We start from the raw sequence: 16,585 nt of genomic DNA, 5'->3' as shown, positions 1-16,585 counted from the left end.
AGGGTATATAATGCTATGAAACATGCATGCCTTTTTGTTGATTGTCAGTACATAGTTGTCCATTAAAGCCATGTTCCCTCTGCCAGATATTAAAAGCTATTTGACAGATTTTATAGCATTTAATGAATGGTAATGTTCTAGGCATTATGAGAAGACAACACTGCTCTAAGAATTAATATCCACTGGAATTTTTTCATCAGTTAAGTAGATTTGAAGCAATCTTTAAGTATAAATGTCCACTGAAAACAGTAACTTCATAGATTGCTAGACCCAAGTTTTAGTAATATTTCTATACCTAGTTTTGAACAATGAATTTTTATCATAACTAAAGGCAATGTAGAATAACTCAAGAGTTGTTAGGGACCAATTCACGAAGTGACTGCCTATGGAAACTTGAATTGCCATTTGCACTTACCTGTAGTGCGAGAGTGCTTCTTGCCCTTTGGTCACTGAGAATATCAGCACAATGACAATTATATATGGAGCACAGTTAAACAATTTTCATTATTAGCTAATGTCTACAGCCAGGAAGAATTATTAGTAAACTTCATCAACTGTTTACTGTTTTATTCATAAAGCTAAGCTAAGAAGTTTTTCTTTGGTTATAATTAATCAAAAGTACATTTACATCATATAAGTACATTGGATTTTATAGGATTTTGTGTCCTACATATCAGAGAACAAGGTTCAGTAAATACTTTTGTGTATTGATTCTTTTGATCAGATCTGTGAGTATAAAAGTGGGAAGAGGTCACTTAGTTAACGAGCTAATTATTCTTCCCTGCTATAAATATTACCCTATATTTAACTGTAACGTGTAACACTGTGCAGGACGGGTTAGACTGGGTTAAGATAGTCAGAAGAGTTCCTAGAGGAGGTAGATTCTGAATTGAGATAAAAAGAAGCATTTCTAGGTTTGAAATCTTTTGGGGCCTACTTCCCTATTGCACACTTGTGATGGTCTCATAGAAGGTCATGATCTCTCACCTAAGCTCTGCTGCAAAATGCTGTCACATAGACTTGAGCTTTTGAATTTTGATAATCGACTCTTATTGTCCGAGAAATGATTATTCCATTTGTGGATCATCCTCTTTTTGCCTGTTCTTTTGCACATTTCATTGCTTTCTGGTGCTCCACCAAGGGGTGAGCAACTGTAAAATGAGGAGGTAAAATTCAAATCTGATCACCTGACAAATTTGGTAACATCAATCAATCAATCAATCATTCTCCAAAATAACGTAGAGGATTTTCTAGATTTCAGATATTCTGGCTTTCCTCCCTCAAAGTAATAAACAGTTGAAGGGTAATCATTTTACACTAATGACAGAGTTATTAAATCTAGAAGAGATTTCTTGGTCTAAGAATTAAGAAATAACTACCTCTCAATCTAAAGGCCTTCATATGTGAATTGGAGAAACACAAAACTAATATTTTAATCTAAAGAAGAGTGACTCCTTAGCAGAATATCATTGCCTTTTTTATATAGGACAGAACAGCTCTTCCCAGCCCCGCGTTCCTACCAGTGACATTGCAGTCTAAGGCGAGAACAGAAGATAAGGAAAACCCAACCCCAAGTCAAGTTGGGCTCAAACGGAGCCCAGAGCTGCCCCCTGGTGTTCCTTCCACAGCACAGCCCTGTGGGCCCTTTTGATGCTGTGCATATGCAGTGTGTATGTCCTGCCTCTTCCCTGCACTGAAAAACTGAGGCCAGAACACGGTGATACTTCTCACCTCCTTCTCACAAAACATTAGAAAGCTGTGTTTATATCCATTGTTTTTATTTTAACTCCATTTTAATTTTCCTAGGATATTTAGAAAAAGGAAGACACATTCTTCCCACTTTAGAGTCACCTTTCTGGGCCTTAGCAGTCCCGCTTAAGACAACAGCAAGTGAGAATCAGGGCAGAATGAACACCAGCTTTATTTTCTGCCCCCCCATCCTGAAATGCTATTTTTATAAGCCCTTTGAACTCCTCTAGTGAAAATTGCCACCACAGTTGAAGTGTTGTCTAGCTACTCTCACCTATAGTGTGAATCAAAATCAAAGTTAAAAACAACCCAGAAACTTTGATTCCTGAAGGGTTTTTTTCCCTTTGCATTTTTTTCATTCCTGAGCCTTACTGCAGTCAGTGATTTTTAACAATATGCCGGTTTTGGGGTTTCAAGAGCAGTGATCTAACTCAGAGCTCTCCAGAAAATGTAAGTCATTCCTATTTCTAATACATTGTGAAGAGTCGAGTCCAGCCCTGGATTGAGCAGAGAGACATCAATCAGCATTAGCCAAACAGGGGTGACTCAGATTCAGAAGCCTACAAAGTCAGAAAAAAAAAAAAAAAAAAGGGCTTAAGAAGAATAATGAACCTTGAGTGAAAAATACATCTGTTCAGATTTTATTTTATTCTGTTTGGTAGAGGGAATATAGCTTTTTTTTTCCTCTTGAGCCTGCAAAATATGCATGCTCAGCTATTGCCTGAAATAAGATAACTGGCCTTGCATAAAAGAGACTTTGTGTACCATTGACTGATTCCCTGCTAACACCAAAGGGTAGTTCTCTGTGATTTTGAACAATCCTACCTTGTTTTGCAGAGGGGGAATGTCTGTTGAAAGGCAACTGGTGAGCTTGAAATCAGATTTCCCCCACGGGGACATATTTTATGAGTTGGCAAGGAGGGAGACTAGACTAAGAAATAATTTTTTCAGTCCCAGGTTGGAGCCTGGGAGAGAAGACCTAAGTCAACTGGGGCAGGGGAATTCGTGTTAGATGAAATAAATATTATGGAATTTACTAGTATTCCTCAAAATATATTTTAGAGATTTAGAAAATTTTGGTCCTACTTGTGGATCTGTCCAGCCACCCTAATTCCAAAGGGGACGTAACGTTTTTATAGTCAGAACAAGCCACACAGTATCATTCCCCTCCTGGAAATCAAAAGAGTATGCTTGCTCATACTTCCTCCCAACACTCAGCAACCTCCCCCTTCCAATGCAGGTGGTGGTGAATGCCTTGGTGGGCGCCATCCCCTCCATCATGAATGTGCTGCTGGTGTGTCTCATCTTCTGGCTGATTTTCAGCATCATGGGAGTTAACCTGTTTGCGGGAAAGTATCACTACTGCTTTAATGAGACTTCTGAAATCCGATTTGATATTGAAGATGTCAACAATAAAACTGAGTGTGAAAAGCTCATGGAGGGGAACAACACAGAAATCAGGTGGAAGAATGTGAAGATCAACTTTGACAACGTTGGGGCAGGCTACCTGGCGCTTCTTCAAGTGGTAAGCATTGCTGTTTTTGTCAATCCTGTGACGCTCAGATAGCTGGCAAAAATTGCATTTGGTTCCTTCTCATTCCTGCATCCAGAATCAGGATTACTCCTAGTAGTCCACAGAGAACAATGTCCTTTCCCAAACCGGTTCCAGGGAGACACCTTTCCTGAGAACTTCTGAATTCTCCAAGACCTCACTCAAAGGGGATCTTTCACTGTGCTCAGGAGCAGAGTTCTGCTCAGCTACAAATAGATTCCTGCAGCATAAGAAAGTTGCAGAGAGACCACCTTCTCTCCCCAGGACAAAGTATGTATTTAAGGAGAAGGCGCGGGGGTGGGGGGGGAGGAAGAAGGTAAATGCATAGACACCACCCCCACCAAAAAAATGGGAATTCGGATTCAGCAGAATAATCCTATATAACAGCTACACTAAGTGAACTAAAGAAAAGAATATGGCAGTGCCAGGATGCTGCTGCTCATGTCAGCCCAACCCCAGAGAAAGGTCTCAGATTAATGTATCGCGGTAAGAAAGGATTTATTTTAATTATGTAGCCTACCGTCATGTCTAGTTTCCTCTTCCACTGTCACCAATTTTTTGGACTGTTTGATGAGACAGGATGATGCAGTGAAAGCTCTTAAGCTTTGGAGTCAGACAATTGTAGGTTTGAGCCACACTCTGATGTTTATTGCATATGTAACCTTGGACAAATTGCTCAACTTCCCCAAGTCTGTTTCTTCATCTGTTCAATGTCGGTAATAATACCTTGCACTGTTGTTAAGAGGACTCATGATAGTTTATTAAAATTTCTTAGAACAATGCCTGGCACAGAGCAGTGCTTAATTAATAGTATTTTGCTCTTAGGTATTTTTGTTACCTACATCGTATAGTCGTTGGGAGGATTGAATGCTATAATGCAGGTGAAACTTTCAACTTGACCTTACAGATAGTAAGCACTTACTGTTAGCTAGTATTAGGAGCCAAAGTTAATAGAATGAGCTTTAGCCTACTCCAGAGTCTTTTGTTGTTTTATCCAGTTGGGCAAATTGGACCCACAAATTGAATCTGAATTGGAGCAGCTCCAGGAGACCAATGCACATCAATCAGCCAATTAGACATTGTATTCAGAGTCCCCACCTTGTGCAAGGTGCTGTGCTTGGCACTGCTAGCGCCGTCTGATGAATAAAGAACCACCCGTGCCCTGAAAAAACTTGGAGTCTGGTTGAATAAATAAAACAAATGGGACAAAAAGAAAACAGAGAACACTGAATTGCTAACCCGTATTTGTTTCCAAAATCAGACGAGGTATAGTAGATGGAAAGAGAGTGCAGTTAGGAAGGGCTGCCTGGGATGGAGCCAGAATTGCCATTGACATAGGCTGAATGCAGAAAGTAGTAGGGGGAAAGTTCTGGCCTTGTGTTGTTTTGGGGTTTTTTTTTTTTTTTCACTGCAACTTAGAAATTTTCAGACCCCCATTGCTTATTTAACACCATTGTAAAAAAATGACTTGTCAGTGGTAGGCTAAGTTCCCAGTACCTCAGTAGATTCCTGCCACTCATTCATAAATACGAGTTTGCCCTAGCTTTAGGAAACCTTCTCAAACCCATTTTAAAGACCTTTTATGAGAGAATTGATCCAATTACCATTGTCAACATGTTTCTCTGCCAAACTTTGGTGTTATTTTCAGGGACTTAGTCAAAGCTCCCTCGGGACCTGTATTAACTAACAGAAAATTCTGTGTCCGTATGAAGCCATGCCCAAACTCTGTCTTGTGTTCACGCTGAACCTATGAGCCTGGCCTCTGTGACCCCTGCCTAGACCCCCGCCCACCCCCTAACAGGCACAGTCTAATGACTGACTCTGTTTGCCAGGCAACCTTCAAAGGCTGGATGGACATCATGTATGCAGCTGTAGATTCCCGAAAGGTAAGGATACACCTGGCGAAACCACAACCTTCTTAGATGGCTAGAAAGCAAGCAGCATGACAGCGCTTATCAAGAAAAAGGGGGTTAGGACATGTATTGCTTGTTTGATCGATTATAGCTCCCTTTCCTCCTCTCAGTCAGTCATCGCTCTCTTACACTGGCTCCGGATGATTAGGCCGTTGAGTTTTACCCAGTGGAGCCATCTCCTCTTCAGTGCTGCTGACAGAAGTGTGGCTCCTAGCGGACAGCCCTCCCCTCCCCCTGGCCTCGCCATTTGCATACTCTCCGCCTAAGTCAAGTGGCAGGGCAGGGCCGGGCAGCAAGAACGTAGAGCGCCCTCACCCCAGCTGGCGCAGCAGCTCCAGTGGTCAGTTATGGCTGGTGGCGATGGCATGTCAGAATGGCCCGCCTCACCCCACGCTAGGAGCTGATTCTCTTCTTTTCTCTCCTATCCTTTGACAGCCTGACGAGCAGCCTAAATATGAGGACAACATCTACATGTACATCTACTTTGTCATCTTCATCATCTTCGGCTCCTTCTTCACCCTGAACCTGTTCATTGGTGTCATCATTGATAACTTCAATCAACAAAAGAAAAAGATAGGTCTCGTCCCCTCACCGCCAGCGGCCAGAGCTCAGCTCAGATGAGAGGCACTTCTGTCCCTATCTCTAGAAAGAAAATGCCTCTCTTTCTCTAAAATCCATATTATCACCTCACTGTGGCCCTGGCCCCACTCTACATTAGCGCCACCCAGCTCTTTCTGTGGGGGGCTGGATTGCACAGTATGTGGTTTACCACATTTCCTAGGCCAAACTAGCAATTTACTAGTACCAAATGTACTAGCAATTCTTGAGGCCTTTGCTGGGTTTGGCATCCTGCCAGAGGGAGGCAGAGTCAGAGAGGGTCTGGTGACAGGGGTGAGAAGGAAAGCAGCAGCTGAATAACTGTAGCAAGAAGTAGAAAGTGTCTAGACTTGTCATTACCGATGGGAATCCCTGGGCACCACTAGCAAACTGGGATTTGAAAGACCATCCTTGTCCTTGGAAAGTTCACTTCCTCACTTGTTCCAGACAGTTAACAATTTTTCCAAACAGACTGAAGCACTCACTCTTGTCATCCATTTTAGAAGTCAAGTCTGTGTCAAGGAACTCTCTGTGTTGTTTTCTTGCACCAGGATTTCTGAATTTTTAATATTATTGGAAATAAATGGGCCAATAACCAGGACTTGAAAATCCTTTCGTTTAAAAATGTTATTCTTTAGAATTTTATCAGGAAAGCAGGTCCAAAAACATGTGTGAACCAGTGAGATGCAACTGTCTTCAACATCACTGCTCTCAAGTGTACCCTTCCCTGAGGGCCCACAGTGGGGTAGCCCATTTCCTTTGTGCCCAGCCACTGGCAGACCTCAGGAATTCCAAGCTGAAGACAAAGGCTGGTGTTTCTTTGAATTAGAATAGTTGTCCCAGGTTGACCTCATTATGGGGCAACTATTAGCTAAACTGACTTCTGGAAAGGTAAGGGGGTCAGTCCCCCCCCTCAGTTCTTAGGGTTGAACCTTAGGGCCAAACCATAGCATGTGAGAGCCTATTGTAATTGCTCTCTCTCTTCTTTCTTCCTTTACTTTGGAGGTCAGGACATCTTCATGACCGAAGAACAGAAGAAGTACTACAATGCCATGAAAAAGCTGGGCTCAAAGAAACCACAGAAACCCATTCCCCGCCCCCTGGTGAGTGCAGGCTGAGGGCAGAGTGAGACCCCATATGGTAAAGACACTGGTAGGGTTATTGCCAAGGAAAGAAAAGGGTAAGTGATGGGCTCCCTGTGCCCTCTGACCCTCTCCCAGCTGCCCCATCCAGAGGATCTGGGGAAGACAGCAGAACAGGGACTAAGGTATGGGATTGGCTTTTATATTTGTGCTTGACCTTTCCTCTGAGACTTCCTTGGGCAGCAGCGGAGAATCAGCCTGTTATAACCACATTGACTCTGGCACTGGTAGAAAGATGTTTTAAGAGACCACTAAAAAATTAACAAAGGGAAGTAAAAATGAAAGCTGGTCTCTTTCCTACCAGTGCAAGATAGGATGTGGCCACTATCTTCTCAGCTCTCTACCCAGCAAGCAAGTCTTTGCAAGATATCTGTGGGAGCAGAAGAGGGTAAAACTAGAAGTCTGATGTCCTGATTTTCTGTCTTGAACAGAGCCTTTTGTAAAACAGATTTGGGCACTGGGATTTTGCTTTGCCCTCCTGTTGGTGCTTGCCCTCTAGCTTCAGAGGAGAGGCTCTGCTCCCGAAGCCATATACCCAGTGGAGTGGGACATAACCCCCAGGCTCAAAGTTCCATCTTCTCTAACTTTCATTTAAAGTAACTTTTTATTTAAAAACAGCACAACTCTTAAAATAAACACTCCCCTGGCAGTCTAATTTGTAAAAATAAAAAAATAGAGCTACTTTGAACCAAGAATGGGTTTTTCCCTACTTAGTGCTACCCCTGGCCTGGCATATCCGCCTCACCAACTTCTGAGAGGAAGGACGCCCTCAGGCCCCGCAGAACAGTTGGAAAACCAGCAAGTGAAAGTGATCCTCAAAATAAGCACCAACTTGAGTGCCTAGATTCTTTCAAAAAAAAAAAAATTAGAGAGATCTTAAGAAATAGAACATTTTTGGTATTTCCTTGAGGTTAGAGCTTCCATTTTGTGATGGAAACAAGACTAAGGAGAATGGAGAGGGTTAACATTTCTGAAGTTCTGTTCAGTCCTTTGCATGCAGGAACCTGAATGTATCTTCTTCTACTCTAAAATACGGAAACTTAATGTGGCAGGAGACATTAATAAAGAGTGATCAGCACTCATTCAGCAAATAGTTATAGATCTCCTACTCTGTTCCAGGCACTAGACCCACTGTTATGTCTGAATTATGAGGTTGCTTATGATACAGCGGGGACAGAGATAATAAAATAAGCAAACCGCCACGATACAATGTGGAGCATTGTGAGAAAAAACAACTAGAGGGCCTGACAGAGAATAGGGAGGCTTGGGGCAGGGGATCTACTTCAGTAGAGTAGTTAGAGGAAGCCTCACTAGGGAGGGTGTACTTGGGTAGATGAGAAGGAGCCAGAGTTCTGGGGGAGAAGATCCTGGAAAAGCAAATGAGGTTGTAAAAGCAGAAAGCATCAGTGTTGCAGGTGGTGACCGGCTAGAGGAAGGAGCATGAGATGAGCTGGATTAGACCATGCGAGGCATCTCTAAATCAGGCTAGCAGTAAGAATTTTGTTGCAAGCCCAATGAGAAACCATTGAAAGGTTTTAAGTAGAAGTGGGATGTGACCCATTTATGTTTTTAAATAATAACACTTGCTACTCTGTGGAGACTACACTGGATGTGGGCAAGAGAGGAAGCAGGGACACTAGTTAGGAGACTCTTTCAGAAGTCCAGATAGAAGATGGCAGTGCTTGGGCTAGAGTAGGGCCAACAGAAGTGGGATGAAGTGGGTGAATTCAGAAGAATCAGTAGGACCGGCTGTGCATGCAGTGGGGGACAAGGGAGAGGAAAGCGACAAGGGTGACCCTCAGGTTTCTGGCTTGGAGACTGGGTGGACGATTGAGATGGGAGAGGAGTGGGTTAGGTGAAAGGCAGGGGAGGGACTTGTTAGGTTTGAGATGCTTATGGGTCAACAAGGAGAGATGTTGAGAAAGCAACACGGGAATTCAGAGGAAAGAACTTGAGAAACCAAAGTACATAGATACTGTGTACGCAGTAGGAATAGATGAGCTCTCCTGGGGAGACAGTGCAGAGAGAAGAGATGAGGGCAGGGCAGACATGGCCAGGACACGAGGCTGAACCGGAGCAACTGGCGAGCCAGGAAGACTTCCAGAAGCGTGTGATGGCATAGACACAGAAGCGTGGCAGTGTTAGAAAACCTGGGGAGGTGACACTGATGTCGGGGTCTGCCCATGCTCCTGACATCCTGCCAGAGAAGCGGCATAGGGGGCTGGCCAGGGTTACAGAAAAGAAAGGCGATGGCAACTTTGACGGTCCGCTCGGAGAGGCTCTCATGAATGCTCTTGTGTCTTTCCTCCCCCTCCCACCCCCAGAACAAAATCCAAGGTATCATCTTTGATTTTGTCACTCAACAAGCCTTTGATATCGTTATCATGATGCTCATCTGCCTTAACATGGTGACAATGATGGTAGAGACAGATACGCAGAGCAAGCAGATGGAAAACATTCTCTACTGGATTAACCTGGTCTTCGTGATCTTTTTCACCTGTGAGTGTGTGCTCAAAATGTTTGCCTTGAGGCACTACTACTTCACCATTGGCTGGAACATCTTTGACTTCGTGGTAGTCATCCTGTCCATTGTGGGTAAGTGGGGCGAGCGGGGGGGGAGACGCAGGGCACCTGACTGGCCTTGAGCATGGGACTTCTGGGACAGAGGCCACTTCCACGGGTATCAAGTGCAGGCCCGGGACTCTCATGGCAGAAGCCCGCGTGCATCTCTAAGTCATCTTGGGGGCCCCACGCAGTAGGTCACGTGGTCAGTGAGTTTCTACTGAGTGTTCATAGTCGTCTTGAATTATAAATTCCCTGGTTGAAGAGGGGAAAATGATAGAGATTTGACTCTTTTTTTCAAGGAGTTTAAAGTTAACAGGGAAGGTAAAAACAACTATGGCTGCAGTAGCAGTATAATGTGGAAAAAGGAATGGTAGGAGTTTGCTAGGTTGGATACTAATGAAAATGGTCTGAGAACATTCTGGTGGGGACCGCCAGGGCTCATTTTACTGAGGTTTTACTGTGTGCCAGGCATAGTTCTTCACTGGCATGATCTCACTGGATCCTTATGACAGCCCAGGAAGCAGCTATTTTTTAGTCTTCTGTATGTCCAAGGTCACCCAACTAGGAGGTGGCAGAGGTGGAACTCAGGTTGGATCTTAACGGCAACTGTGTGACATTTTGCTTCAACCAAAAGGCATGGGAGGCAAAGGAAATGCTGGCCTATCGACTGGCCTCCCAAAATGTTTCCTTGCCTTCCTAAAAGGCATCTCAAATGATGAAACACTGGCTTGGTTCCAGGTAGGTTTAACTGATGTAGGCTGGCAGAGGGAGAGTGCCCAAGGCCCGCGGGAACCAGCCCTGGAGCCGGTGGCCAGGCTGGCTGAGCAAGGTGGTGACCAGGGGTGACTGAAGGCAGCTGGCCCTCCCCTTGGTCAGTGTTAGTTTCTGGTTTTCTAGTTCTGTCCGTGGGAGCAGCACATCCATAAGTGTGTTGATATATGGAGCACTAATCGCATGTATCTCCCCCCAAGAAAATTACTTTGGGCAACACTGTACATGGAGTTTCCCCGTGGAGAGTCACAGAGCACATTAGGCTATAGAAAGTTCTTGAAAGTCCTACAGTAAAGAATTGTTGAACTCACCATGCTACCTTTATTTTGATCACAACACCCTTTTTTCAAGTAATAATAATGGTATCCCATGTTTTACTGAAACATACTATGTGCCGGTCACCATTCTAAGTGCTTTACTCTAGTTATAATTCCTACAGTCCTCACAACGACCATCTAAGTATCTCAAGGAACCGAGGCACAGAGCAGTGACCAAGACATGAGGCTGGTGAGCAAGTGAGCAGGGGTTCAAGGCCAGCCCCTGGACTCAAATCCACACTCCTAACCTCCCACAAAACATACTTTGGACAGTGTTGCCTTGTCCACTATTCTTGAATGTTTTCTGCCCACCCGTCATTGAGTGGGCTGGAAAACCCACAAACCAAACCATGCCCCCTATTCTCAGATGGTACTCAAAAATAAAGAGAAAGAATAATTTTACTTTTGGTGATTAGGATTTTTATTAAATACCATTCATTTGTTCAGAAACAAAAGTATAGAAATTATCTTTTTATTTTTTTAAGATTTTATTTATTTGTCAGAGAGAGAAAGAGAGAGAGAGCACAAGCAGGGGGAGTGACAGGCAGAGGGAGAAGCAGGCTCCCCACTGAGCAAGGAGCCCGATGCAAGACTCGATCCCAAGACCCTGGGATCATGACCTGAGCCAAAGGCAGACGCCTAACCAACTGAGCCATCCAGGCGTCCCAAGAAATTCTCTTTCTAAATTAAGAGGAGTTGGGGTAATTAGCCCTGGGACCTCCTAGAGGACCCTTTAAATGGTGTTCCTGCTCCCTGGAGTGCTGTCTACCCATCTTTCTCCCCTTTTCTCTGGGAACAAATACATGTTCATCAGACAAAACCTTACTCTGGCACCTTCTCTCTGAAGCCTTCCTTGCCCACCAGACATGGAATGCAGTATTCCAGATACTACCTGACTTCTTATGGTCATTGGTTATGACTTAATTGAGATATAAGAAGAAGAGAGCTGAGAATTCATCTCAGGTCCTGGCTAAGGTAGACATTTGTGTTTTTTTTTAAACTTCAAATACTCCATGGAATTCTAGCTCCAGAAGATACTCCAAGAGGCTGTCCAGCCTACTCTCTGAACTTACTGATTCTCATCCCTTTCTGAAAGTTAAGATTTTTGTCCTATGTTGAAAAAGAGTCACACATAATGAGCTTGACTGATCACAAAGACAGCTTTATGAAGGAATGGATGGGGGAGTGTAAGCCCAAAATGGTCACTGTTACTCTGATATGTCTCCAGTTAGACACCTCTTTGAGTCTTAGAGGAGGGAAACAAAAACCAAAAAAAAAAAAAAAAAGATTTTTATCCTAGCTTAAAAAGCTCAATGGGATGCCTGAGTATCTCAGTCGGTTAAGCGTCCAACTCTTGATCTCCACTCAGGTCATGACCTCTGTGTCGTGGGATCGAGCCCCGCATTAAGCCCTGCATGGGGTCTGTGCTCAGCGAGGAGTCTGCTTGAGATTCTCTCTTTCTCTCTCAAAAAAATAAATAAATCTCTTTAAGAAAAGGGAAAATAGAGCTCAAATAAGGAGATTGCATAGCCTTCTGCAGTTCACTGTCCCAGTATCTGTGAATCCTTAGGTTGAAAGATATTTCCTTATTCAAAGTAAATCCTTCCTGTCAGTCGAAGCTCATGTTGTCTCATCAGGGCCTCGACAGCAGGAGAAGGCAGTGAAGGAAGAGGGCATGTCTTTGCCTTCCCTTCAGCTGCCACGTCCCAACCTTTGCGTGTCCTCTTCCTTCTGTGGCCCTTCGTTGGACTCCCATGATTGCTCTGCAGTGTTCAAGGCAAGTGGTCTGGCTGAGGTGGACCCCCAGATAAACGTAAACAGAAGAATCCTATGGATTTACATGGTCACCCTCTACTTTTATATCCTACTTATGCCTTAACGTTTTTCTCTGCTGATGCTGTTTCTGATTTATGGCTTTAAACACAAAATCTAGAAGCTCTGAGTTAAAAGCCACTCCGAGGGATCCCTCTGGTTTTCTTGGCTACTTTGGCAGAGTAGGGACATGGCACAATAAGAAACCAAAAATGTCTTTTCAGAGCTAGGAAGAAGATACTTTGAAAATTAGTGGCATAGTGGAATAACTAAGACACCACAGCCTAGGGGCGTGAAGTCCTGGGTGGCGCCGGGCCCTCTCGTTCACTGTGTGTGGATATGGAAATTTGCTAGCATTTCGGAGAGCAATCAGTAACACCTCGGCAAGTCACACACGCGCAAAACTGAGAAAAACTAATCATTCTTGAGTGGGAAAACAGATAAATGAGAACCTGTTCATGAAATGGAATACTGTTCAACCATGAAAATGAATAATCCAGAATTATTTTAACACCAGAGATCAATCTCACAAACATAATGCAAAGTCTCAAAATTAAGTTAGAGATCTAAAAAATTTGTTCTAAAAAGATACAGTATAATTCTTTCAACGTAGTAGGATGCTAGGATGCTATCTATCTATCTATGATAGCTATGGATTCATCCATAGGGAAACTGTGAAGAAACTGGAATAATACTACACCATCTCCAGGATTGTGGTTGAAGAGAGGAAGCAAATTTGGTAAAACACTTGGATCTATTAAATCTGGATGTGAAGTGCATAAATGTCTATGTTATTGTTTTCTCTGCTTTTCCATATGTTTGAAACATGTGGTTTTCTCTTTTCATCATGAGAGTTCAGATTGAATGGTAAGGCGCTCATTCTTTGAAGCCCTTTGAACTTAAGGGCTCCAGTGCCAGGTGACCTAAGAGAAAGGGGTCTCCAATCTCAGTAACATTTCTTCTTCTGTCCTCTTCTTAGGAATGTTCCTGGCTGATATAATTGAGAAATACTTTGTTTCCCCAACCCTATTCCGAGTCATCCGATTGGCCCGTATTGGGCGCATCTTGCGTCTGATCAAAGGTGCCAAAGGGATTCGTACCCTGCTCTTTGCCTTAATGATGTCCTTGCCTGCTCTGTTCAACATTGGCCTTCTGCTCTTCCTGGTCATGTTCATCTTCTCCATCTTTGGGATGTCCAATTTTGCATATGTGAAGCACGAGGCTGGCATTGATGACATGTTCAACTTTGAGACCTTTGGCAACAGCATGATCTGCCTGTTTCAGATCACAACCTCGGCTGGTTGGGATGGCCTGCTGCTGCCCATCCTAAACCGCCCCCCGGACTGCAGTCTGGATAAGGAACACCCAGGGAGTGGCTTCAAGGGAGACTGTGGGAACCCCTCAGTGGGCATCTTCTTCTTTGTAAGCTACATCATCATCTCCTTCCTAATCGTTGTGAACATGTACATCGCCATCATCTTGGAGAACTTCAGTGTAGCCACAGAGGAAAGTGCCGACCCTCTGAGCGAGGACGACTTTGAGACCTTCTATGAGATCTGGGAGAAGTTTGACCCCGATGCCACCCAGTTCATCGAGTACTGTAAGCTGGCAGACTTTGCGGATGCCTTGGAGCACCCTCTCCGAGTGCCCAAGCCCAACACCATCGAGCTCATTGCCATGGACCTGCCCATGGTCAGCGGGGATCGCATCCACTGCTTGGACATCCTTTTTGCCTTCACCAAGCGGGTCCTGGGAGATAGCGGGGAGTTGGACATCCTCCGGCAGCAGATGGAGGAGCGGTTCGTGGCATCCAATCCTTCCAAAGTGTCTTACGAGCCAATCACGACCACACTGCGGCGCAAGCAGGAGGAGGTGTCGGCGGTGGTCCTGCAGCGCGCCTACCGGGGACATTTAGCAAGGCGGGGCTTCATTTGCAAAAAGACCACTTCCAATAAGCTGGAGAACGGAGGCACGCACCGGGAGAAAAGAGAGAGCACCCCGTCTACAGCCTCCCTCCCGTCCTATGACAGTGTAACTAAACCTGAGAAGGAGAAACAGCAACGGGCAGAGGAAGGAAGAAGGGAAAGGGCCAAAAGACAAAAGGAGGTCAGAGAATCCAAGTGTTAGAGGAAAGCAAAAATTAAATATTGTACAGATGTAAAACTTGCAAGTGAAAGATTGTTTACAAACTTCCTGAATATTATCAATGCAGAACAGCTGTGGAGACACTTTAACCTGAAGATCTATACCAAACGTAGTCTGCTTACCATGTAACACGGTTGCATCTTGAGCAGTGACCTGCCAAGGGCCAAGGACCCTGCTCCCTGGACTCACAGATTTTCTAATGCTTGGGCAGGTGGTTACTGCATGTTCCACATCAGTCAATGCAACTTAGGACAAAACCAACAGGATACAAAAACCAGAGGAGAGGCTGCCGGGACCAGCATATTTCCGTTGCAGCCAAATGGATTTTATTTTTTCATTTTGGTGATTCTCAGAAGCAGAAAGCATCACTTTAAAAGTTTGTTTGTTCATGCAAACTATATTTGCATTCTTACATTAGTTAAGCTAAGCAGCAAAAAGAAAACACACACACACACACACTCTCACATCTAGCCCATGTCATTCAATTGTCAGTTTCTTTGACATAAACCGCATCTTCTCCACATGGGCTTCACGTGGTTTGGAGATGGGTGGGGGAAACAATCAGGTTTCTTCAGGCTGAGGAGGACTTGCTCAGGCCGATTCCAAACATTGTGCTCGTTCAATGCGTAGAAATGATTTGCATGATGGCATGCCGTGATCAGAAGTCATGCATGAGAACCATACACCACAGGACACTACTAATCCTGTCCCCTGCACTGGGTCAGCCTTCGGACAGGACCCAGCCCTGCACCGTTCACTGTATTTGGAGAAAAAAATGGTAAGAGTTCCATACCCGCTGCAATTCCTTATGAATTCTTAGAAGTCTTTCATACACCCTCTGGGTAGGGAAACATAACCAACCAATTGACCACCACCACCACCACCACCAAAACAAACCCAACCCAACAAGCAGATGGATCCGTTGTGTGTATATGTTTAACAGACATCTCTAACATACAGCCATTGTTGCACATTTTGCAAGATGAACTACTTAATGCTGCTCTGTGTCCCTTCCATGGGGAAACTTTGATCTCGAATGGCTTGTATTAATAATGTCACTGTAAAACCAAATCCTAGGGCTAAAAACAAAAAATCCAAAAAAAAAAGTTCATTTGTATTGCAATATTTATGATGATTGTTTAGCCTTCATACTGGAGAACTGACACTTATTTGGGGCAGAGATAAAAGTGCTGTTCAAAGTGGCACGTTATCTCTAGGGGGCAATTTGGGGAACTGAAAGCAAACTTTCAGTTGGTCAGGGGGTTGGGGTGCTCACTTCATTCAGTGTCCTGTCCTTCTGCACCGTGGCTTTCTCCGGGCTCAGGTCCCGCTGGAGAGGGGTGCAGATCTTCCCAGCGGGCCTCTCCCCTCTACAGAGGGGTTGTGGCAAGCTCACGCACTGCATGATTCCTCTTTGCCTCCATCTCATTTTTCCACCAAGCGGGGCTTCCCTTACCTACAGAGCTGGGTGAGGGCAGCAGCACTGGGGGCTGTGGCGGTGGTTTCTTTCGTGTGTTAGAGAGCAAATAGTCACTGCTGGGCCCCGAGGTAGAGATGGAGCCGCCTCTGAACCAAGCCCACTTGGTTTCTTTATTGCACTGATTCTCATGAGAAAGCGATTTACTCTGAATTCTTAACACATCCCAGCTTCTCCCCACACAGTTCCCTCTCAGCCAGTTGTGCTGCTTAGCGGCCTGCCCATTGTCCTTGGAGGGTGGCTTTGCGGGGAGCACCGTGTCTCCCGTTCCATCTCCCGCTCTAGGGAAGACCGTTTTTAGTCCAGGGGTTTCTCATTGGATGACTAGAGCTCAAAGCCAAGATGCTGCAGTTGAATGTGTCAGGAAGTCTATACAAAGAATGAGGAGAGACTTGAGCATGCGAACCAAATCAAAACAAATTCTTCCTGAACCATAAAACCGAGGGGGACTAAAAGCACCCCATAATCAGACACACCAACCTGCCTTGCAATAGAAGCACTTTGGTGTAATTGTACCATCCACCTGACTAGTTCTGCGTAGAACA

At 44.5% G+C, this 16,585-nt stretch overlaps 1 protein-coding gene across 5 annotated transcripts in view; it reads left to right on the top strand.

The window, feature by feature from the left end:
- SCN8A (sodium voltage-gated channel alpha subunit 8) overlaps window positions 1-14,545 on the top strand; it is a 114,673-nt gene extending 100,128 nt beyond the window's left edge. For all 5 annotated transcript variants that reach the window (XM_044914840.1, XM_021704929.1, XM_044914839.1 and 2 more), the window contains 6 exons: window positions 2,990-3,274; window positions 5,134-5,187; window positions 5,650-5,787; window positions 6,810-6,914; window positions 9,278-9,548; window positions 13,398-14,545. In XM_044914840.1, the coding sequence (XP_044770775.1) occupies window positions 2,990-3,274; window positions 5,134-5,187; window positions 5,650-5,787; window positions 6,810-6,914; window positions 9,278-9,548; window positions 13,398-14,545 (2,001 nt within the window). The remainder of the gene's footprint in view (window positions 1-2,989; window positions 3,275-5,133; window positions 5,188-5,649; window positions 5,788-6,809; window positions 6,915-9,277; window positions 9,549-13,397) is intronic.
- The last annotated feature ends 2,040 nt before the right edge of the window (window positions 14,546-16,585 follow it).

This window comes from Neomonachus schauinslandi, chromosome 5, assembly GCF_002201575.2.
Source record: "Neomonachus schauinslandi chromosome 5, ASM220157v2, whole genome shotgun sequence".
Lineage (NCBI taxonomy): Eukaryota > Metazoa > Chordata > Mammalia > Carnivora > Phocidae > Neomonachus > Neomonachus schauinslandi.
Note: the sequence above shows the minus strand (reverse complement) of the source record. Positions and strands in the feature narration are given on the sequence as shown.